At 42.1% G+C, this 24,615-nt stretch overlaps 1 protein-coding gene and 1 long non-coding RNA gene across 3 annotated transcripts in view; both read left to right on the top strand.

The window, feature by feature from the left end:
- LOC127603889 (uncharacterized) overlaps positions 1-23,888 on the top strand; it is a 33,057-nt gene extending 9,169 nt beyond the window's left edge. Inside the window, exon 2 of the long non-coding RNA XR_007963151.1 lies at positions 23,644-23,888. This is a non-coding gene — a long non-coding RNA (uncharacterized LOC127603889). The remainder of the gene's footprint in view (positions 1-23,643) is intronic.
- On the top strand, positions 1,401-23,888 carry pemt (phosphatidylethanolamine N-methyltransferase). Of its 2 annotated transcripts, XM_052070555.1 has the most exons (7): positions 1,404-2,141; positions 2,458-2,565; positions 6,792-6,907; positions 11,977-12,122; positions 15,228-15,339; positions 21,219-21,293; positions 23,531-23,888. In XM_052070555.1, the coding sequence occupies exons 1-7, from the start codon at positions 2,043-2,045 to the stop codon at positions 23,577-23,579; spliced, it is 705 nt and encodes a 234-aa protein (XP_051926515.1). In that variant the 5' UTR covers positions 1,404-2,042; the 3' UTR covers positions 23,580-23,888. The 2 variants fall into 2 exon arrangements, with proteins under 2 accessions (XP_051926516.1, XP_051926515.1); XM_052070556.1 differs by lacking the exon at positions 21,219-21,293 and having other exon boundaries at positions 1,401-2,141.
- Positions 23,889-24,615: the final 727 nt, after the last annotated feature.

Here is a 24,615-nt window from a genome sequence, read left to right as displayed (position 1 = left end):
ATCACAATGTCCAGGCACTGGCGGGCTACTCAAGTGGTCTTCACGGGCTACCTGGTGCCCGCGGGCACCATGTTGGTGACCACTGACATAGAGCAAGGGCCAAAGTGTATCGAAGCAAGGACACCGAGCGGGTGTGTCAATTACAGCCGTAATTGTCACCTGCGGGCTCGATGTCACGTTCACTTCATTTTACACGGCAAAGCGCTTCGCTCCTACATCTGGCCGGCTGATGAAGAGACAGCATGCGGTGTCATGGAGACGGCCGGGCTGCCTCGACATGGGGCAGCTTCTTCACAAACGGCATTACACGAAGCACATTACCGGAGGCGAGTGGAAGACACTAGCGGGAAGGACAGAAGATAAAATAATGTGGTGGGATGGAAAAAAATATATTTTAACACCACTTTATCAGATATCCGTGACATAAGTTATTAAAACCTAATGCTCATTTTTTCAAAGACTAAAAACACCAAAGTGTTTACGAATTAAAGCTTGATTGATGAAACATCTGGTGTCTGTTTGTTTTTTTTTTTTTTTTAATCTTTCCGGATATCCATACAGTATATTTTCACCAGAATACGTTTGCTGGCAAAAATTGGTGAGTTGTCAGACATTTTGGGCGGCCCAGTAGTCCAGTGGTTAGCACGTCGGCTTCACAGTGCAGAGGTACCGGGTTCGATTCCAGCTCCGGCCTCCCTGTGTGGAGTTTGCATGTTCTCCCCGGGCTGGCGTGGGTTTTCTCCGGGTGCTCCGGTTTCCTCCCACATTCCAAAAACATGCGTGGCAGGCTGATTGAACACTCTAAATTGTCCCTAGGTGTGAGTGTGAGTGCGCATGGTTGTTCATTTCTGTGTGCCCTGCGATTGGCTGGCAACCGATTCAGGGTGTCCCCCGCCAACTGCCCGAAGACAGCTGGGATAGGCTCCAGCACCCCCCGCGACCCTAGTGAGGATCAAGCGGCTCGGAAGATGAATGAATGTCAGACATTTTGAGACCACCCCCAAAAGCCAATTCAGGACAACAAAAACAGCAATTCATAGAGGGCAGTGGTGCTCAGGCCCACAAAAAAAAAAGATCTATCTATATATCTATCTATCCATCTATATCTATATATAGATAGATCTATATATAGATATAGATAGATAGATAATTTATTTATTTATGTATGTATTTATTTAAATAAGGTCCCAGAGGCTCTGCATCAAATCCATCTCTTGTCATGTCGTCCCGGTTCCAAAAAATCTCCACCTCAACATGTCTCAATGACTAATGGCCCACAGCTCTCATTTTGCGTCATCACCAATTGGCTTGAGGTCACACTGTTTAGTTATGAAAACACATTGATGGCGTTGCATTAATTCCACGACGTTGACATTGCAATAGCAGGTATAAGCATTAATGTCCAAATATTTCAGAATTGAGTGTTTATTTGTGCAGTGTAACTAGTATAATTACAAATGCTGATTTGATGTTGCTTAGCTGCTTTTGTCATTTTCGTGTAATATTCTTGTATTGGATCGCTACATTTTTCTGGTGGGTTGCTTCAGTGTCGTTGATCTTTCACTTAATGTAGAAGCTCTACATTTTGGAAGTGGCATGCCCAATGTCTCTCGAATCTCGATACAATCAAAACCTCATCAAATCTTAAAAAGGATATAAAACTCCGCCTCCAGATGTCGCCGTTAACGACACCATAGCCTAGAGAGGATAAAATAGAAAATCGAACAATTTGATTTACGAGTGACCCGTTTCACGAGTTAATTTGCACGAATTATTTTCCCCATTTTAAAACAATCAAACACGGCACTCCCCTTCATCGAATCACAACTCTTCACTCTATCGGAGTTCATCTAAAACGACTACATTTCCCAAGATGCAGCACGAGCTGGGTGACACGCTAACCGGCCATGTGAAGCAGCGATTGAACGCTGTCTCCCTTTAACCAGTGTTACACTCGACTTTTTGCACTTTCTTTTGATACTTTGAATACACATACAGTATACCGGTGTTGACATTGTGTTGTTGTCAGCTGAACGTGTTTGATGAGCAACCCAGCCGGTGGGGTTAGCAACAACCCTGCAGAAAATAAACATCACGTGCCGGACTGTTGTGGAGGTCTTGGCAACATCGACTACTCCAAGGTAAAACTCAAAACACTTGCACACGTAATTGTCACAAATAACACTAATTGGTGATAGTGAAAATGCTCCGAAAAGCGAAACGCTAGCTTTCGCTGATTATTATGTCACCGCATGCACGTAGATTGACAGCCAGGAAACCAGCTGGGACAACTTGACGTATCAAAATAAAACTATGAATTTCTGCAATGAGATAAAAACATGTAACCGGCTATGCATTCCGTACCGTGCATGCAGCGAAGTCATTAATCAGCGAAAATGGAAAATATAATGTTTATGTTTACACGTTTTTAACATGCTTGACTCTTTCTCGTTTCAGATGGACCTGAAGGTTTTTGACGAAGTCTTAAAACACATCGACTTTCACGACCCCAGCTTCCACATTGCTGTGATTGCAATCATTTTCAACCCACTTTTCTGGAATGTGGTAAGTGGTTCCGTTTTGAATTGCACTTGTCACACCTGAGTGTGCTCGCACACCACAAATGAATCTTGTTTCTCAAGGAGTAAATTGTGCAGCTTGACTTAACTGTCCCAGTGGTGCCCTTATTCATAATTGATTTTTGTAATAGGTGTAAAATTTGAATGTTGACATGTTTAATTTCGATATCCATCTGTTTTCTAATCTTAAATCAAGAGTCGTGGGGGGGAGGGGGGGGGGGGCTATCCCAGCTGTCTTCGGCCAGAAGGGGGGGTGTGGGGGGTTCCACCCTCGCCGGGTTGCCAGCCAGGCACATGTAGATGAACAACCATTTACGTTCACGATCACACCTGGGGACAATTTAGAAGTGGTACATCAACCTGCCATTCATGTTTTTTAAAATTCGGGAGGAAACCGGAGTACCCGGAGAAAAGCCACGCAGGCACTGGGAGAACATGCAAGCATATCTATATATTTGTACTTATGACAAACTTTTTTCTGAAGGTGAATGTGTGTTCCTGTGAGTTGCTCCCCTTTAAAATTGTACATTTTAATGATTTCCACAAAAAAAAAAAATAGTTATATAATGGTGAATTATCCACCCGGACCGCTTCCTTACTTGGAAGTCTCGCCGGCGAAAAGCTAATTAAAACGCCCAGGCACAAGAGACTGAAACTGACACTTTTTTTTATTTTAATTTAAGGCTTCATTCATGTTACATATCACGCCATCCCCCGTTTGCCCCCCCCCCCCACACACACACACTCCGAGGCATGACCAATCAACCACGGCGTAATCCACCTGTCGGATTTGTCTAACAGTTGGCTCGAACATCAATTGTTTAGTCATGCCTACAGAGTGAGCAAGAAGGATGATGTCGTCCAAACTCCGACTGCTGTTTTGTTGCCGTTTCAGAGGTTATGTTACCGCGACAGCATAGACAACTCAGTCATCAAATTAAAAAAAAAAAAATTGGGGGATTTTTGTGACATCCAGACGATGACCCCGGATGCCGCGAGTCTTTTTCCGAGTGTGTGCAAAATGTCTTTCCCTTGTTGTCTCCGCATCAGGCAGAGGTCAGCCTTAGTTGAGGAAATGCGCCTGGATGCACGTATCTCCCCTCCCGTCCATATGTGGCAATGAAATCGATAGCCCAGCTAGCATAATTAAGCATCACCTGATCTACCTGCTTCGGAAATTTCTCGGTCATGGGGGGGGGTGCAATGTCAGGTGACCTCAATCCACGGGGAATAACCTCATCAAACTCATTCTGTGCCTGTCTTCAAAAAAAAAAAACACAAAATAAAGGCTCATCTGCTGTCTCTCAAGAGTCAACCTTTGACTGATCAAACCGGAGCGCCACACGCTTGCAGTATTCATGCGTTTTGGGGTTAGTTGTCAGAGCATAACCTCAAATGACTTCCAAGCGGAAGGTCAGTATCAAGAAGCGCATCTTTAAGTCATGTGTATTTGCCTCGGTCGTGAACGAGATCCTCATGGGTATCAATTATGTCAGCAATGACATGACACACTTGTCTGATGTGCTTTTATTCGGTTGCCTTGTTTTGACCTGCCCTATACTCTGTGCAAGGTGAAGGTTGTGGTTTCCTGTCCACTTGTGGGATTTTTTTTCAACCTATGTCAGGGCAAGTGTTCACATTTTTGTTGTTGTTAGGGATTGGTTGATTTTTGTCCCATTAGGCCTCAAATATGGTTTCATTCTGTCCAGTATACGTTTTGTGCAATTGACATTTTTTTTGGTCTTTGTTTCATTGTGGTGAAGTCATGTGAATTAATCTGCCTTGAAGTTGTGGCCGCGTGAGTGATGTGTAGCCTCCTGTAGCTCTCCCACCCTCACAAATCGTATTCAGTACAGTAACCAAGTACTGGGAGTGAACTTTGTTACTTTTCACAACTGCCTGTGATTCGCTTGGGACATATTTACTCTCCAGATTGGAGGCATGAGAAATAGTTCACGCGATATGTTGTGGTCATCGCTGTTCCGCTTAGCTTCCTGTAGGTGGTGCTAAAGTGCATTTCAATTTGTAGCACATTTCAGCCATCTCCGGACTCGTTAACAGTTCAACCAAACTGCATTTAGATACACAACAACAATATTGACTCTCTCACAAATATAAATTTGTGTACTGACTGCGCTTATAAAATACTTAATAAATGAAAAAAAATTGTGTACCGTTTCAAATATTGCGATCATTCAAATTTTGAATGGGCTTGTTCTGTACGTTGTACAGCTTTACTCATATGACAAGTGATGGAGGACAGTCCGTTATGTACCAGAAATGCAAATGTGTGTTCATTATGTAAGGAAACGTGTCGGACGATGTCATACTTTTTAGGGACTATCACATCCTTTTTTTTTTTTTAAATCCACAGCTTGTTCGGTACAAATGCAGTTAGCGAAACATTTATGCGTCTCCCGTTTGAATATTCAGTCAGCTCTGTTCTAATTAAGACCCATTTGATCAGAGTGTGCATGTGATCAATGTTTTTGTTCCTAGTCTCGCTAGAGAGCTCCACACACACATACACACACAAACATTCACACATGAATCCACAGATTCATGGTCAGGCGTGTGTTCGCATTCTGTTGAACACGGTGTTCAACACTGCGCAAAAAAACCCCCTAATGGACGCGCAACTATCAGCCAGACCCATCCCTGGACAGTTGAACATGTTCTGTGGGAAACATCAAAACCGCAGTCCGAGCCAAATGTTCCGGTGGGGAGACACAAGGGCCCTGTTAGCTAACTTGATTGAATTAGTCTTGCAGGGCTGCAATCCGCTTCTTTGTAACCTCGAGATGTACACGACTTGATAGATGAGCGGAGTGCATTACCGGTGTTTTTACAGTATTTTTAGCCCGTGGGCGTAATGCACTGGAGAGTTTGTCAATCACTTCGGAAGATTGCGGGGGAGCTCGAATTCCTGTCACCGCATCGTCTGAAATGGATAGCCGGCGCTCATATTTCTGGTGGCCGTTTTTTTTTTTACAAAAGATAATGTGATGTGGCCACGGGTTGATATTTTTTTTCTTCTCTGATGTAAAGAGGATGAAAGGAGGAAAAGCTTTTACTCTCTTGGACCAAACGTGCCAACTCTGTTAAAACTACAAACCCAAATTCATGTTGAACCGACTCATCTTACGTGCAGGCTACACGACAAATTGGTGAATAACTAGTTTTGAAATCAGAGGCCAATAAAAAGTTATTTTTTCAAATAATTGTTTCCTTTAAAAAAAAGGATGGTTGGGAATAAAAATGCTTGCTATATCTCAACATTTTAACTCATTCAGTACCAGCCAATTCTGGACCAAATCTGAAAAGACATTTAAAAATGTATTTGGGAGTGAATGAGTTAAAAAGTAAAAGAATTTGAAATTTTGGTATTTCGGCAAGAAACATGACGTGGATGCACATAATTTTCTTTGATGGGCCACGTAAAATGATGTGACGGGCCAATTCTGGCCCCCAGACCTTGAGTTTGACACCTGTGATTTTGGGGGGGAAAATGCTGTAGGTCATTTCTAGTAACTCAAAATATCTTTTCAACCACCTTTTTGCTTTTTTTCTATTCTTATTTTATTCTTTTTTTAGGGGTGGTGTAGGTTTTTGAAGAAGGAAACTCGGTTTATTGGAAAATGTGACCATCTCCGCATGAATAACAACAGTGGCTTGCCAGTCTCACAGACTCGTCACTGAAGCACACGATGCTGCTCCGAATATGCCTTAAAAAAAACAACAACAACAACAACAACAAACTTTTGGGTGATATGCAATCACTCTTCAGCAACACTGTCATAATAGAATTTCAGTTCAGTTTATTAACCAACTGAGCAAACCTAGGCTGTCTTTTATCACCACATGGAGTCTTTTTTCCGTTCAGGTTTTTCTTTATCCTTTTTCTTTCTTTTTTTTTTGGAACCAATTGAGGAAAAAAAAGGGGGTTGCCATGGCGATATCTAGTCCTTTCTGGCTTAGCCATCCAGTCGTCTACGCACTTCCTCAACCCACAGAGTGTTATTTAGAGTTTGGCAATGAGTCCATCCATACAGTGTCGTTATTTCAAAGCATTGCAATATATCGCCTGCTCAGATTCATCCAGACGTATGCAAATTCGACCTGAACAATTTCACATTTCTCAAGAACAGTGCCGATTCATGTACGATGGGATGAAAGACGAAAGCTCATGGTATGATCTCGTTGATATTTCAGGTGGCAATGTGGGAGCACCGCACACGGAAACTCTCCAAGATTTTTGGAAGCCCCTACCTCGCCTGTTACTTCCTGGGTTTTGTCATCATCCTCCTCAATGTGTATCGCAGCCACAGGTACGACGACACGCCTTCCTGTTATGTTTAATTAATCAAACTTTTTTTTTTCCTAATGGAATAATTGAAAATATATCGTTCTGCATTGTGATGGGAATTCAACCCTTTCACGCATTTCATGCGCCCTGTAACCTGATAAGATGTCCACTGTAGTAACCGCTGTCTCTGAAAGGGTTAAAATGGGTTCATAGAATGTGCCTGCGGGATTTCATCCAAAAGAATATTTTTCAAGTCGGCCATGTTGGACATGAGGAAGGGTCTCTAATTTTTTCTAAGTTTGAGGTCAACACATATAGACGAACAGCCATTCACACTGACATTCACATCTATGGACAGGTATTCCTCAATAACCCCAAATAGGTAAATTATAAGACCGTTGAGCCGCTCGGCTTTCCTTTTGTATCTCTGATTTCTTGCATCTTAGCATCGCATTTTGTTCTTGATACCACGCACACTCCCACACGTCCCACTATGGATCAAAATGGCAGCAGAAGCTTTGGAGGACTTTGTGCTTCCTTTTTCCTCAGGCGATTTGTGTTGCCTGGGAACAGCACTTTTCGAAAACAACGGTCGCCAACAACAGCGTCGTATCCTACTGGACTGCTCCTTGTTGTCGCTCGTGTTGCTCAAAAAGACCTTGTGTGAGTTTATTGAGTATCGGAATACATTGGTGCAAAATAGTGATTAAATCCGTTTTGTGCAGAAGGGTGTTATCTGTATTTATTCCCCCCCCCCCCCCCCCCCCATTTTTTTAATGGAGGTCCAGTAGAGTTACTTCAAAGGAAAAAAAATTGTCAAAGTCCAGTAGAGTTACTTCAAAGGAAAAAAAAAGTTGCTCGTGGCAGGCCTGCAGAGGATAACGATATTCGTCTCAGAACTGCACGGCTGTCATGCTTTATGCGTGCCTCTGTTCTGTCACTGACGTGTAGGTTGAGTCTACATACAGCGTGTAATCATACACTTCTTCAAAATTGGCCTAATTATTGAACTAAATTACGTCAATATGCATTTGGCGAAAAAAAAAAAATCAACTGTTGTGGTGCAGCCATACAGCTGAAAGCCTTCTGTCCAAAATTGCACTTCTTGTCGTGTAAACAACTTTATTATGTAATGCCACGTCGGATGAAAAATGTAAGTCAGTTCTACGGTGTCCTGTAAAACCTTTTTATAAATATCAGTGGTGAATGGGACTGCATTTAGCCAGACATTGCCCATGTAACTTTAAAGATGTTTTTTTTTCTTTCAAACCCCCTCAATGGCAAAGCTGCCCGCTCCCCTCTTTTTCAAAAGACTGTCCGAGCTGTGTTGAAGAAGTGAAGACTGCAAATAGTTCAGCTTTCAACTTTGTAAGATGGTGACGCATACCAGGAAAACCATTTCAAGCATTAAAAGCCAAAAATGTAGTAGCTGAGGCTAGTGTGCTTATGCCTGGAAATCTATAGTACTCCCTTGTACTATTTTAATTGCATTTTTACTTTTCCTGAATAAATAATCAAAATAAAATAATCCCAATAAGTTTTTGTAATCAAAATAAAAACTGTTATGAATCACTCAAAACTATGCTAACCCTGGCTCCAACTCACACGTGACCCTGAACAGGATAAACATTGTAGAAAAGAAATGGATAGAAGCAACTTATTATACTTAATTACTGTCTTTGTTTCTTCATAATAACTTCTCATTTCCTGTTTTAAATGGCAGAGATTTTCGTAAATTTGACTCTGTGGTTAAAACATGCTTTTTTTTTCATATTCCAGTTTCACAAATTTACATTGGTCAGTCTTTCATATACGTTTCACATACTTGCTGTTAACTAATCCATTGCGTCGAATCCCACGTTTTCTGCTATTTTCACTTCCTGTACGTCGAGAAATCAGTTTGTCATTCAATTAATTGTTAAGAACACTTTCAATTGAGTGGAATTGATTGTTAATTAGCCATTGAAGCAGTGGTGCTCAATCTCTGCTAGCATGCAAACAAAAACAAGATTTGAGCTACATCGACTCATGTTAAAAGGAAATAATTATTTATTCATGGGGGTTTCCCTGTTGTTAATCAAATAGCATGCCTGACTACAAGATTTGAGCTACATCGATTCATGTTAAAACGAAATAATTATTTATACATGGGGGGTTTCCCTGTTGTTAATCAAATAGCATGCCTTGCTACCAATAATAGCATATGCAGTAAAAGACTGTTCCCCACCACTGATTTAAAAAAAAAAAAGTATTTTTGTGGTTGTATAGGTTATTTTTGACTCAACTGCTTTCTCAGATATTTGCTACTACGATTTTTTTGATTTTGAGTCTTTATTTTGAAGAGGTCTGAATAAGCCACAGCTAACACAGCTAACTGTGCCTCCCGCAGTGCGTGTATATGCCAAAGGCCGTGTCTAAGCTCATCAAATGTGCGGTTAATTGTTGTAAATTATTCATCGTGTCAATGCTACCCTCTGTTCCAAGAGTGCGCGCGGAAAAGAATGACAGTGAACACAAATGACATACCCATCTTAGTTAGCTAACGATATAGCCAAAGCCCTCATCCGTTTTTTTTATTACAAAATAAAGCAGGCCCATTCAGAAATCTTAACTACAACCTCACCTACGCCCCATTTCTCAATTCTTTTCCTATCCCGATCCCAGCAGTATGTTATGCAGGCCCATCATAGCCCAGCAGTCGTTGTTTCAGTTTGATTTGATGCGAAAATCATACCGCATCTCTCAGCAATTTCTTTCTAACAAAGCCACTGCTCCATAAGTGTCGCAGCGCAGACCCCGTAACCCAGTTTTTTCTTATTAACCCCAAACCTAGTTTCGATTTGGAGCCATTTTGATCCGCTGGGCCCAAGCCAGTGATGTCTGCTGAACTCTAGAGCACAGTAGCTGAGCGGGGGCTGCAGGTAGGGCGCAACGAGAATCACAAAATGAAGTGACACACAGCAATGTAGGCACAGTAGCGCGCCGCTCACAGGCTTCGGTCTGTTTGAAAAGAAAGCCGCTGGTGCTAAATTAACCACAAAACTACACAATAACATTATAGCAGCGCTTTAAAAGGATGTGGCTATCAGCCCGGTGTTTCCTAAACACACACATACATACACATAGAAAGTGGGGAAGATTTAGGTGTCAGAAGTCGGCTTGTTTATTTCAGTTATATTCGGGTAAGCATTTCTACGAAAACAATTGGGGTTTAAGTCGATGTAATTTTTGGAGGGTTTAGCAAGAGCAACATCCTGTCCAAAAAAGATAATAATGAGGAAAATTTTATCTAGCTGTTTGATTTTTTTTTTATGGGCAAAATAATGCGTCCATTGTTAACATCAACTACCCAAAGGGGATTATGAAACGGCTGCCTCATGGTTGTTGTTACACAACACATAATCCAGAGTGAGGTAATAAAAACATCTTCCAAGACATACAATACGCAATACCTTGTATCATTGATATCGCGCTCTCGCAACAGCTGCAACAAAGTAAGTGACTCACATTCAATGAAATGGCCCAAAATGCAAGCAAGCACACAATCGGGTCGCCGTTCCATCCAAAAGGTGAATTTCCTTGACTATTTATGATGCAACCACTTGCACAACAACTAATATTGGCCTATTTTTCACACGCTGTGTTGAACATTTTCGTTTTGGGCTACAATCTTTCATGCTTGACTTTTTAATACAAGAAATCATACTGTTTTTACATTGTAATTAACAATTAGCATGCCTTACTTTCTAATAAAGATGCATTCCTGAGGCAAATCCAGTCGATGCTCCTCAAAGAAGAAAAATAGAAATATCGTACGTCGATACTTTCTGTGGCGTTCCAATTGCAGAGAGTGTCCTCCCCATGCAGTAATGTCACGTTGTCACTTAGCCTGTAGTGATGGCATTTTGCTTAACCCATGGAGCCAGATGACGTCAAACATTTGCACTTGGAACAAGACTCCTCATTACTCGGGATTTCTTTGATATTTTTTTTTTTTAAAGGTCATTCTCTGCTTCATGCCAGCATTTTTTGTGCCACATGAAGATAGGCAACACAGGTTTTTAAAAGTAGATAAATGAACATATTTTCATATTTTGGACGGGGCAGCCTGGTGGGTGGATCAGCGGATCGCATATCTGCCTCGCGGTTCACAAGTTTGGGTTTCGGTTTCCAGGCTCGGGCTTTCCTAGTGCTTGGGTAAGGGTCGTCCGGGTACCCCAGCTTCATCCCACTTTTAAAGCAGTGTTTTTGCTTTAAAAATATATACAGAGCAGTGGTCACCAACATGGTGCCCGCGGGCACCAGGTAGCCCGTGAAGACCACTTGAGTAGCCCGCCAGTGCCTGGACATTGTGATTTGCTAGTAGAAATTATGATTTAAAAATGCAAACATTGGCAGTACTGTGAGACATTTCGAAACACGATCAAAGTCTGACAATTTAAATCATCAAGTATTAAAAATAACACATCCTCATATTATTGAAGGTATTTTGGACAAATATGTTATTTCAGACGTGTATCAATTTGGTAGCCCTTCACACAATCGGTACACATGAAGTTGCTCTCACCCTCAAAAATGTTGGTGACACCTGATATAGAGTATATAAAAATAAAATAAAAATATCCTGATTGTGCTGTCCACATTCTATCCCGACTTCACCGTGGCGGCGCTCTCGAAATGAACATTTTCAACGCGACATGTCGTTCCGTCCTGGCGCCCTCGCAGCACATCCGCGGTGAACGGGTTCATTGACGGCACGTTACCAAGTGCAGTGTGAAAAGGTCCGGAACTTGCTGTAACGAAGAGAAAAAAACTATTTTTTTAATGCCGTGACTCTTCAAAGTCATGTTAAAGTAGGCCAGCGGTTTCTATTGTCGCTTTTTGTCTGATCTCACTTCCATTTCTCATTAATACCGTTTCGAAGAAGCTGACAAAAGGTTGAACGTCAGTCCCACTCTTCCTATTAGACCTCTTTCTCTTTTTTTGAAAGAATAGCTCGGATATGTCCGTAATTTTCTTTTTTTTTTTTTTTTCACCTCGCAGTCCTTTCACTGCTCCCTTTAGCAATCATTGTGATCTGTTTTTTTGCAGTATGGCCGTCGTGATGAAGACCCAGGCCAGGTGGGAGGTACTCAACAGGAATGAGGTCGTCAGCCTGGGCGTTCTCCTCATAGCAACGGGCTCTCTGCTTGTCGTCAGCAGCTTTCTCGCTTTGGGATTCACTGGAACTTTCCTCGGTAAGTTGATTTGGTTTGAGATGTGTCGATGTCACCTGATCTCCCATTCCCGCCAATAATATGTTCCAAAGTCATAAAATACATTTGCCTTACCTTTGCCGGTCAGTAGCCCCGTCTTAATCGTCGTCCGCTTGCCCATCAACCTACTTTTTGTGACTGATATTTTAAAATAGGTCAGATCATAAATGAGTCAGCCTTGGCGAAATTCAACACGCACTGTGAAGAAATTCAACTTACTGACGGGTATGCAGATCAAATTCTGACACCGGTTGTAACAGGACCGAACAGCAAACAAGGGGTCTGGTACTCGGTCAGCCGTTCTTGAACTGTGCGGGGGAGGTGAAATAGCACATTGAAAAAATAAATAAAAAATGTCTTCGTGGATTTACATCTGGTGCACAAAACAAATTGCATTGTTTTATTCGCATCCAGGCGTTGTATTTTGACTTTTGCATCGGCGTTTGCATTTCAATTGGTTGATTTCCAAGATGGAGCTCTTTATTTTATTTTTTCCCCCACGATTGCAGTACCTTGTTCGTGTTTTCATAGATACACCTTGCCACCCTATCCATGACTCGCGACCCCTGCAACATTGGGTTGGGACCCTGCAACTTTTGCTCAAATGCAGTACAATGATCCCTCGCTATTTCGCGGTTCGTTTCTCGCGGATTTGGTGCATCGCGGATTTTTTCCAAACACATTCATTTAAAATTAATTAATTCCTATACATGGAGTACAATACTATATATGTTGCTCTAAGCGACCTGCTGTTGTTTTGCAGCTTCTCACAGACTGTTTCCTGACTTTTTTGCGGACTTAAAAAACAACAAACATTTTTTTTAACCTGTATGTGTTAACTCGTTCAGTACCAGCCAATTCTGGACCAAGTCTGAAAAGACGTTTAAAAACGTCTTTGGGAGTGAATGAGTTAATTGGTCGCTACTTCGCGGATTTTCGTTTATCGCAGGTGGTTTTGGTCCCCATTATCCGTGATAAACGAGGGATTACTGTAATTTCTGAAAAGTTGCGTCTCCAATGCAGATGTAAATAAAGGCTGAGCGGTTGATCCGTTGCCTAATATTTATGATTGAACGTGCAACCCCAGATGCTTCTATCTACAGCCAAAATTAAGGAATTTGCTTCGCTGGTGCATATCATTTACCCTTTGTCGGCATCCCAATATTTACGTCCATTTAATTTAAATGATATCTAGGACAGTAGGTCTCATTGTAATGCCAACCCCGGCCGGTCGTACCTCTTATTTTCGGAACACGAAAATTAGGAGAGAACTGTATGTATAATATTCGGAAAGCCTTTCAATTGATTTAATGTATGCTCACAAGTGGCTGGGCTAATCAAACGTGTAAATATGTACATTATTTACACATTAATATGAAGATTTAATATAATACATTGTATAAATGGCCTCTTTCGTCAAGGGAACAAACGGGATTTCAAAGTGAAAATCCCTCAAGCCCACAATAAGATCACGGGGTTGTTGGCCCAATGAAAAGACAATTACGCCTCACGAACATTAATGCCTCCGCGGCGCGCGATGGGATCATCGACACCCAGACGCTCTCGGCCTCTCAGGCAGATTTCGAAGCAGTAGTACGCGTAATTAGGATTTAATTTAGCGAGGAGGGAGGTGGGGGTGGGGGGGGGGATGTAAGCCCTCCCGATCCACGCGGGCCTTAAGAGACTAAAGCCCGTGTTGATTCGGTGTGTCATCTGCGCTCTATAATTAACCCCCTCATGTCACCGTGACCTGATGAGTCAAGGCGATAGAGCAGAAACAAAGATCATCAAACGACACGGGGGCGTGAATGTGTCCGCCACCTGGCATGACAACTTTTCCATTTTCTTGCCACTCCGCACTTGAGGGAAACCAGCTTTGGCCTCTTCTGCCCCCCCCCCCCCCCCCACTAACATCAACTGAAACCAAACATCGGTGACACAACAATGCAGCAGGTTGCACTTGGCTTTGAATGGTTTGAATTATGGATGAATGGATGTTGGTTATCCGGAAGCCAAAAATTGGGTTAAATGAATGTTATGCATCCGTATGGCAATTCCCCCCCCCCCCCCCCCCCGCCCAGCCCTCCTCCCAATTTCAAAAACAAACAATTGCCTCCAAAGCCGTAGGGGTCTCGATGATGTTGCATCACTGCGCCAGTTATATAACTTGGACATTAGCAGCACACAAGGCCACAGGATGTAGGGTTTTTTTTTTTTGGTAAACTTTCCCTCCCCTTTCTACGGTTATTTCCTCTTCCACTTGGTCGAACTATGTCCATGTGTGTACAAGATCTGGGTCAAGCGTATCGCATGATGCTCAGGTTGCAGTGAATGGCCGTGAAGGATAAAAACGATGTTGCCCTTCAGCTGTCACTCCAGTTCTGTTGTTGCAGTTCACAACTTAAATGGGCCGAATATTTTTTATTTTTTATTTTTTCCAGAGTTTATCTGTAGAAACTCCCATTCCGGGACATCTCGATTGATTAGGACAACTTCTGATTTGCCAACCTGTGGCTGATTAAAAACAAAATGCTCCATCTAATTAAAAAGAATAAACTGCAATATGATGATGTCAACATTTTTTAACATTGCAACACTGATCTTAACCAGTTCATGCACGATAAGCTTGTCCACTGTTTTGACCGCTGCCCCTCAAAGGGTGAAAGACACACACACACACACACACACACACACACATGCACGCATTGAGTACTGACTGGAAGACGTCAACTCATTTGAAGTGATGTCAAATTATATTCCGTGAAATAACATTGGGTTGAATGTGTTGCGTATTTCTTACCCACAAAAAAAAACGGAAAGCATAGATAGCCCGTTCATTTTCGACAACATACAAATGCAGCATTCATGACAAGGCACAGCGTTCTGAACACAAAAGTACATTTGTAACTTTTATTTTTATTTTTATTAATTTAATTAATCCAGCACAAGTGGGAACATCTTGAATATGTCACACGTTGTCAAATAAGCACAACGCCAGAACCACGAGGGCGGTTGACTCTCATGTCCTCTTTTACGGCAACATGTTACATGAAACGGCTGTATTGATGTCTCTTACGTACTCTGCAGGTAACTACTTCGGCATTGTGATGGACGAGAAGGTGACGGGCTTCCCTTTCAACCTCGCAGAGAATCCGATGTACTGGGGCAGCACGGCGAACTATCTCGGCTTAGCGCTGATGTAAGTGTTTCTTTGTATTTACAATGCACGCCGTCGTGCGTGATCGGATAGGCAGCAGTTGCGTTCAGCCGCTGCGACTTATTTCCGCTGATTCGTCACTAAGCATTTAAGTGCGGCGTGGTGAATGTTAGGGTTGATAAATGTGACGTGAAATTGCACCTCCGAATACTTGGGGAGCTGATGTGGAAACGGCCCGCACGATGGTCCGCAAATGAATCGATGTTTTGTCGAACTTGGCTCCTTCTTAAAACGGCGCGGAAATATGTTTCCGTGTAAACCGGGAGCACTCCACAATCTCGGCCTGCGTAGTTGAGGCAAGTGCTTGGGTGGGGTTAATGAACTACTAACAGTTGCTGTATCGGCTCTTTTCTGTCACTCACCCCCCCGCCCCCCCGGCCCTTAAATCCATCACCTTGATTGTCCGTTTGCGACAAACGTTTTCCGTGCTCTCCCATTATGGGTTAGTTCATTTTGAAGACGTCACTCAACCTTTAAGAGTATTTGTAAATGCCGCCGAGTAAACGGGGTCTCCCAAAGAGATGAATTAGCCTGGATGCTACGAGACCAGCATTTTTATTTTTCAGAAATGAACAATATTTAAAAAAAGAGCCAATCATATTATTGAGATCTATGGCAGGTTTATTCGCCGTTCGATCTTTCATCACTTTTTTTGAAAAATTGTGATTAGTTCTTTCTCAAAACTACTCTTTTCACAGTTTTTCTTCAGGTTCTGCATTCTTATCATATATGAACGCATTTACAAGGAATGTGAAAGGTTACAGACATAAATATAAATACCAGCTTATTAGCATATAAAACAATGAGTCGAGATTATTTCAAAAGTCTTTCCACCATTGTGACCAATACCCTGTACAATTTTTATTTTTTTATTTTTTTTGGGGGGGGGCATGTTTTCGTGACGGCAACGAAACAACTGAGATGGTTTGTACACTTGTGCAACTATCACCCGCGTTCCTCATATGTGTCGATTGTGAGTGTATCAGGAGCCACGAAAACAAATCCACTTATCGTATTTTCCGTACTGAAAGGCGCACCGAAAAGCCTTCCATTTTCTTAAACGCTCACAGCGCGCCTTAAAATCCGATGTGACTTGTGTATGGTCATAACGGGAATATATATGTATGAAAAAAATTACAAAATAGGCCATTCATTGAAGGTGCGCCTCATAATCCGATGCGCCTTATAGTGTGGAAAATCCGGTAATATATTGTGAGTTCTGTTCAATCTTGCTATTGCCGTAGGCTAGTATGATGAGGTGGGATGTCGTTTTCTGCAACAAGCGCTTTTGGCATTTGCCATCAAAAATGTCTGGAGCATGCGTACGGAAGCGGTTGAGCGGTCATAATTCACAACAGAATGGCTTCAAACCATGCCTTCATCCAGTGTGAGTGCCGATGAATGTATATCTGTCACATCTGCCACGGGTGAAAAATGTCCTAATTATCATCTTAGCAGATGCAAATGAGGAGTATGAATAGCGAGACGAGGAAAAAAAAAACAAATGTCATTCTTCTGGCTCTCGCTGTTCCAGGCTCCAACACATTAGGCAGCCCGCTGTGTAACCACGAAGGGAGTTTACCTGACCCGCATTAGAAGCACTTAGATGAGATGACTGGTTACATGAGCCCAGAGTCGTGTCGTTCGAGAAGCAGGATGCTCGGATGTGAATCGGTCACATGATGCTCCTTCTCTTTTGTGGCAAGAGTGGGGTGTCTTTATATGCAGAGTATCACTTCAGACCCAATGCTGTGCTGGAAAAGGGACTCTGACGTAGGGCAATTACGGAGCCGTGGAGCCATCGGTCAGTTATGTCGGCCAAGATAATGTGCTTGCTCTAATTTCAACACTTTTGGCTTGGGTTGATAGGAGACTCTTCTTCGATGTGTTTCTTCGTGTCTCTTCGGTGCCACAATATATATATTTGACCAATTGTTTCAGAAGGCTGATACAAAGCAGGCATTTGAAAGCCAACCCAGATTTTTTTTTCCTTCCATATGATCAGGTGTATTTATGTGCCCGTTTCAAAGCATTCTGTTATGTGCCTTTGAAAAGCATTCTCCACTAAAATTCAATAAAATAAAAAAAAAAAATCTGCATCCAATGTCGTCACGTGAGCAATAGAAGGAGAGATAATTAAAGGAATACTTTTATGCAGCTTTTTTTTTTTTAAACTTTTTTTAACCAAACAACTCGACTGACTGGTATTTGGAACTGTTCATTTAAGGATGTTTGATACCAATTTTTCCCATCATGAGTACAAACAGTATGTGTGTATGTATACTTTAGTGATGAGTACTGTACAGTATAAACCAAATGTTGCATGGCTGATGTGTCAAACTGCTGCAGTATAGCGCCACCTTGTGCAGAGGAGGCCTTGAAGTCAGACCCACCCCCTGCCCCATACCTTCAAATAAGGCTTGTATAAGCCTTCCTAACTGGTATCCTCCTCTTCTTTCCATCAATTTGGGAGGAACATCCAGTTCTTAGAAATATTCCTGTTGTGGCATATTTTCTCCACTTGAAGGTAACTGTACTGACTAAGGTGTTCCACCACCCCCCAAGTTATAAGAGGTGGCACACACTTGATTTTGCCGAATCAGCAGAATATCGTGCTGAGTGTGGCTGCGGACAGCATATTATTGTCAAAAAGATTTGGGGCCTGACTTCCCCCTTTAAGTCATCACCACAACCGCAGATGCGCTCTATGCGATGTATTCATTTGCATTTCGGTCCCTGAAACTACGCGCTTCACCGTTTATCCACAGGCAGGCCTACAAATTACATTTTAAATATGGTTAGGTGTTGTTTTAAATCACTACAGTATATGCGATATTATCGCTTGATTGATGGGGTCCTGGCAGCCTGCTGGATTTTGTAATTGCTATTTTACAACTAATGTATTTACGATGTGTATAAAATGTGGCCAGTTTTCAATGCCACATCAATCGCTTTTGCATGAAATAACACGTTCTAACCCGTAGGGGCCTTGAGTTTGACACCGTGATTAAACGTTCCTTGCGAATGACTGCTGATGACCCCATTGTGTGCTCTGCCTTTTACCCAAAATCAGCCCTGGCAGACTTTTGATTGCAAATAATACCACATCCGCTGCATGATTGAGCTTAGTTTACTCGTCTCGTCTTGTACCATTACTGGCCTCGCACAGCCAGCTCACTCATCCCGTCACCTGAGGACAAGCACCGTTAAATGTGCACGGATTAATACAGTGTCAAAGTTGGTTAATGTATACCTTGACTCACATCTGAAGACCTCTCATCACGAAATGCAAACGCCTACCTTTTTGCCCATCATTTCAACAGCATGTCAACAAACCTTGAGCAGCCTTTTCAACGCACGTCTTACTGCTTTGAAAAGTCTGCACAATAGCGGTTTCCATGTTCCTCTTTCTACACTTGCTACGTGAGGTCAGCATTCGCACTCATGGTCGACGAAAACGTCACGACAAACCTCGTCACAAGCACGCCCGCTCGCCTTCCAAACTTTCCGTTCTATCAGCTGACATTTGTGTTGTCGCATTCGAGTCAATTTCAGCGGCTGCTTTTAGTGCGCTTTCTCATCTCACGCCGGTCAGAGCAACACTCTCTTCTGAAATCTGTGTCTGTGTCTGGAGCTTGTGGGGGGCGGGGGGGGGGGGGGGGGGGGGGTTCCTTTTTTTTGTGGATGTCAAATAAAAATTGTCAATCCAACCAAGGGGCAAAATCAGGTTGAAGTACTCACCATCTGTAGTCTGTATTTAACTCATTCAGTCGCAGCCAATTCTGGACTGTCTGAAAAGACGTTTAAAAACGTCTTTGGGAGTGAAGGAGTTAAGCAGAGATACAAAAAATTCAAATTACAATAATTGATTGAACTATTCGGCATGTGCATTCAAAAGCTGAGTCACATTAAGTTCACCAGGTACAGGTTTGAACGCTTTTTAGGCTCGTTCTGAAATTTCACCTGAAAGCCAAATTTTCCGAACGTTTTGACTGTAATGTCTACTGGAGACTTAATTGATCCAAGAAACTTGCTCCAAAGCTAAACAATCAATCTGTCCGGATGTTCCACAGGGAATCTTTACAGTCGATTGCCTGTTTGCGATTTTTGCAACTGGGAATTGAACAAACATGCAACAAGACACTACTCTAGTCACAGCAAAGGTCAAAGGTCAATTATCCCATCGTCCTTTTTCGTCGTAATATGACCCAGGGGGAGTTTCAATCGTACGAGATGAAGTGCTGCATCTCAGTGTGACGAACACCTCAGCAATGATTTTTGAAAAGGTCACTTGTCTGCCAACGGGCACAAAAATAAATAAATAAATGGAAATCTCCTGGCTCCGCTTTCGTCATCTCTCGTTTTGACAAACGTGGTTAAGTGACATTTACACAACAACATTTCGATATCCACTCAATGTTTATTTGTGGCGTAATTCATCATGTTTAAAAAAAATTTTTAAATCCAAACAAACGCCAAATAAAGAGCAGCAGTCTGCGGAATGTTGAGACAGACCTCGGTTGAATTCAGGAATGTGCGACTTTGTGAGCCTTCATTTACATGTTCTCACGGTGCATCATGCAAGCATCTTGAAATCCCATATGGCCGCGCACCAACCTCATGGCGCTTACTCATGAGGTTGGTGTGCACCGACGCAGTAGACAGTCTGTCTGGGTAAAATAAAGAAATAAATGAATACCGTGCGCCGCGAAGCGAACGTGCTAACCTCTCGAGCGCCGTGCCGCCCTTGAGATATTTCCATCAAACCCTGCCATTTGGATACTGATCTCATAACAAAGTGAACTGCAGAAAAAAATCTGATTATAAAAGCAACAAAAATACGTTTTGGCATATTCATATTTATTTAAGCATGATTGATGCTTGAGGCGAAATGACCCAAGTGGCTCATTAACGGAGTGAATGAGCTCGCAATTAGTAAACAACGGAGAAAAATAAGGTCACGGCATGATCGAGTCATTGCGGCGACACTGACCATTTTTTTTTTCCTTCTCTGCGTGTCACCATCACGGTCTGGCGAACTGGGTCAGTTTTATAAGCTTCATCAACAATTCAGCATGTCTCACCGCCATGTTATGGCGGTCATGTACATAGTTTTCTTTTCACGTCGTGAAGCGCAAAGAAATTGGTCACGGCCGTTTGGTTGTGACTAAGAAGTCAGCCTCTTATTTATTTATTTGTTTTGTTTTGGGTTGAATGCAAAAATATTTAGTACATGACGTGAAGGCTCTTCCTGGTTCACCCACAGTTTGTCGTATTATTTTTCATTGACCTTGTGCCCTGCTCTACTTTCATTCCGCTTTACAAAACTTAGTGTGCCTTCTGGATGAGTTATGTTTTTTCGGAAAAAAAAAAATTATTATTCCTGTCTAAAAAACGAAAAAAAGTAGTGCGAAATGTGTCAGTGGGCCACTTTCTCAGCAGGATTATGTAGGTCAGTGTATTGTACGGTGTATGCGTTTCATCTCCAACTGTCACCAGACATCATTTCAGACGGATGCTTAATCGGAAATAAATGTTCGATCAGTCGACGTCACAGTCCTGTCTGGTAGCATCAATTTATATTCAGCTAAAGTTGGCTCCAAAATACGAATATGATATCATTGGCATTCGGTGTATGTGTTCCGGCCCGAATCAAATTTGGTACAAAAATGAATCCATCTCTTTGGAAGACCATCGTCTGTCTTAGCGTGAAACTGAAATGGTGTTTTTTTTTCCCCTCTCACAGTTACCCCATAATAAACTTCAAGATGCACGTGTGTTGTTGACTGCAAGACGTACTGAACACACAATACGCAGGATTTATTTTCTCGATGGTTTGTTTTCCTTTTGTGTGTCACCAGAGGTGCCAGTCCAGTGGGTCTTTTGTTGACTGCAATTGTAGCGTTGGCCTACAAAATAGCAATACACTTTGAGGGGTAAGTCCTGCGCATGACTGAACTCACGTAGAGTACTTCTATAAATGGAACGGCAAGCCCCATTTCCACTGAAGTTGGGACGTTGTGCATGCAGTGCGTTTTAATTTCTTTTCAACCTGTATATTCCATAAAATTTATTCATGCATGCAAAGACAAACTTGGTGGGCAAAAATTCAAATTCAACCCTCTGATTTGAAATGCGCGGGACAATCAACTCCTCTGTTACAGTGTCTCAACGTCCCCCTTTTTTTTTTATGACTCTACCCTCCCTGCATGATGACGCATTGATATACATAAAACGATTTGGCTTTTTTTTTGAGCAAACAAACCTCAGATGACCACGGTCGTCAGCTATGTTTGTGGTATTTAGATTAAACTGGAATGCTTTGAGCGTTCCCAGAAGATTTCAACGCAACCCGAGTGGGGCCTCTTTCACATTTCCATCAAGTGGTACTGTCGAGTTCATCTGAAAATAATCACAGCGTGATGTCAATGCCGCACAGCGAGGTGCCAAGTTGTTACCCTTTCAATTAGTCCCTCAACGGGTTGGTGCAGAAAACTGGTCTGGTGCGGATTTGTTATCTCTTATACCGTCAAAAATATGCACCGAACAGGCTCGATCTGTGCATCATTGTCAAAACTGAAATATTTCTTACCTTTGTGAAATTGTTCCAAGTCCTTCAGCAGTCTTATTTAGGGGAACAGCCGGCCTATTCTGTATTTTGCGGTGGCCTCGTTGAACCTTTCGAAAACCTTGTTTGGGAACTGTGTATGCGACACGCTGAAGTGACAGTGTCATCCATTCATCATTCGTGGTTGCAAAAGATCACGCCGCATGCCGAGTTATCCGTGCTTCAAAGCAATGCAAGTTAAACCAAACCGAGCCATGATCCCACGTACAGTACGGCGGTACCTCTACTTACGAACATCTCTTCATATGAAATTTTCAAGTTACGAAATGTCTAAACAGGAAAAGACTGCCTCTTGTTACGAAAGAAATTTCAAGATACGAATGGTAAAAAAAATAGTGTGGCCTGCTACTCGCAATTCTGAGTTTCCTGAACGCAACATACTTAGAGCTGCTCTAGTCTTTGTTTTTTACATTCTGCACAACTCTCATTTATTGCCCAATAGTCTAATTGTAACGTAATTTGATGTATTTTTATGCTTTAGAAAGCATTTTTGCGGGGCTTGGAACGGATTAGGGCATTTGCATGGAAAACGCGCCTCTACTTACAAAATATTCGAGTTCAGAAAATTTCTTCCAGAACCAATGGATTTCGTAAGTAGAGGTACCACTGTATTTGTTCCGATCGTTGTCAGAGTCACTGAAAAAACGACCCTCTGCTATATTTGTCGGTTATTATGACTTTTACGATGATAAGAGTTGAGTGAGGGCTCCTCCGTCATTCTCACATGACATGAGCCTAATCGCCGAACGAGAACTTTAAGCGACCTCAACAGGAGCCGAGCCCTGGACAAAGTTCGTTTTCTTTGTCGAAGATGAATCAATCAATTCATAAGACTTTTCAGGCAAGGAAACAAACGATTCCGAGGATTGGAAGGTCCGAGTTCTCAAAAATAACCCCCTCTTGATTCCCGTTTCCATCCATAGTTTTCCGCTCATAAATAGCGAACGGGTTTCACATTTCCCATTGTCAGCTGACCGATTTCTGAGCGTTTCAGGGAGGAAAAAAATTACCGGTATCTCAAAAGTCGAGAACAGTATCATCCCTCTGGATAAAGCTTTCAGAGAAATACGATAACGGCACCTGTGACCGACTTCGACTCAAACTGAAGGAAATGCTCAAATTCATGTGATCGGCGCTATCTGTGTACCTCGCTTTGCGATCAATGGCGCTCAGACCTTTGCAAAAAAACAACCAACATAACAAAACAAGGCAACACAGGTGGCTCCCATTGTGAGCCGCACACAATGAGAAAAATCTCTGACCCGTTCCAAGCCGGTGAAATGGCATCGCGAGTCGATATAAAACGAGTCCTCTATCGTCGGCACCGTCGATCGATCAATCTCTCGATTTCGTATGTGACGTGAAATCTTTGACTACACATCTGCGTAAAACGGAAGCCATCTTATATTGGTCCCCGCCGTCACATAGTGTACACACGTATAGTCAACTCACGGTTGATGGAACATGCGCAGGATCCTGGTACAGGGTGGTACGGCTTTCAGATTTATTGTCCCGTAATATATGTTTGTTCTGCTGTATTTGCAGAGGTTTCATTGAGCAAATCTATGAGCAGAGGACGCGCAAACATGAATAATCGCATCCTGTTGGGGTTGTGGGAGGATTCCCACCTGATCCAGAGGACCGTGACATGGCACGAGCGATTGTCAAGACAATTCCAGTGTTACGTTCAGTTGACATTTGCACAAATTTGTGTTCCTATTTTTTCAAATGTCCCCCCCAGCAAATCATAGATCTCATTTTTTAGGATCAAACATCTGGGAAATGTGTTTTGTGGTGCTCTGGGAACAATTTCAAACCATAATTACATGTCAAGAATGCAGCAAGCAATTACGGTAGCACAACATAATTAAGTTGAAGCAAAATACTTTTTTTTTTAAGAAAGGGAAAAGAGCAATTAAAATAAATTGTATGAAGAAGACTAAATTATTTTAGTTTTTCCCCCCCCCCATTATTTAAGAAATTTGACTGAAGACAAGGATTGCTTTTGCGGCCAGTTTTTATTTTATTAAATTGTTTTTTTGCTTTTGCATGCCCAATTTCAAATAATCAATAACCATTTGCTGCTAAATGACTGTTTTATTTTGGCCAAATTTCCACAGTATTAAATCTCACATGAGCTCTCGTGCCTGTAAGAGTCTCAGAAGAAGCTCATTTTGTTGACCCCTTGGCGTCAGTTTAGTTGACACGCATGAAAATATTCTTTCAGACTGAAGAATGTAATGACGATTATGTTGATTGGACATGTTTATGTAATAAATGAAATGACTGGTTTCTCTTTTCCTGTATTATAAAATCGTGTTTATGAATGGCGGAACTAAATTCCGCAAGATGGGTGAACTTTCATTGATTTGTACAGTCGACAACAACAAAAAAACTGTTTTTTTGGTTTGTTTTTTTAAATGATTGATTGTAATTATCTACCATTTGGTTCGTTTTTGTTGGTTTGACCCTTTTTCAAGGCCGTACTTTGAATCGTCCACCTGGACAATCCAATCAGCATGCTGGTCACGGAGAACTCAGAGGTGTGGGGCAGGGCGATCCCGCTTAAAGAACGGAGAGAAAAGGGGGCATCTGTCTTAGCGATCGGTGCTTGACAAAAGGTCGCCATG

Source organism: Hippocampus zosterae, chromosome 7 (genome assembly GCF_025434085.1).
Source record: "Hippocampus zosterae strain Florida chromosome 7, ASM2543408v3, whole genome shotgun sequence".
NCBI classification, from domain to species: Eukaryota; Metazoa; Chordata; class Actinopteri; order Syngnathiformes; family Syngnathidae; genus Hippocampus; species Hippocampus zosterae.
The sequence above is the reverse complement of the archived record's forward strand: the minus strand, read 5'-3'. Positions and strand labels throughout refer to the sequence as shown.

Excerpts from the sequence above, each read along its gene's own strand:
- pemt (XM_052070555.1), top strand. The coding sequence starts at position 2,043 with ATGAGCAACCCAGCCGGTGGGGTTAGCAACAACCCTGCAGAAAATAAA. Across the intron at positions 12,123-15,227 it reads ATTCACTGGAACTTTCCTCG|GTAACTACTTCGGCATTGTG; the intron begins GTAAGTTGATTT and ends CGTACTCTGCAG. Across the intron at positions 21,294-23,530 it reads ATAGCAATACACTTTGAGGG|AGGTTTCATTGAGCAAATCT; the intron begins GTAAGTCCTGCG and ends CTGTATTTGCAG.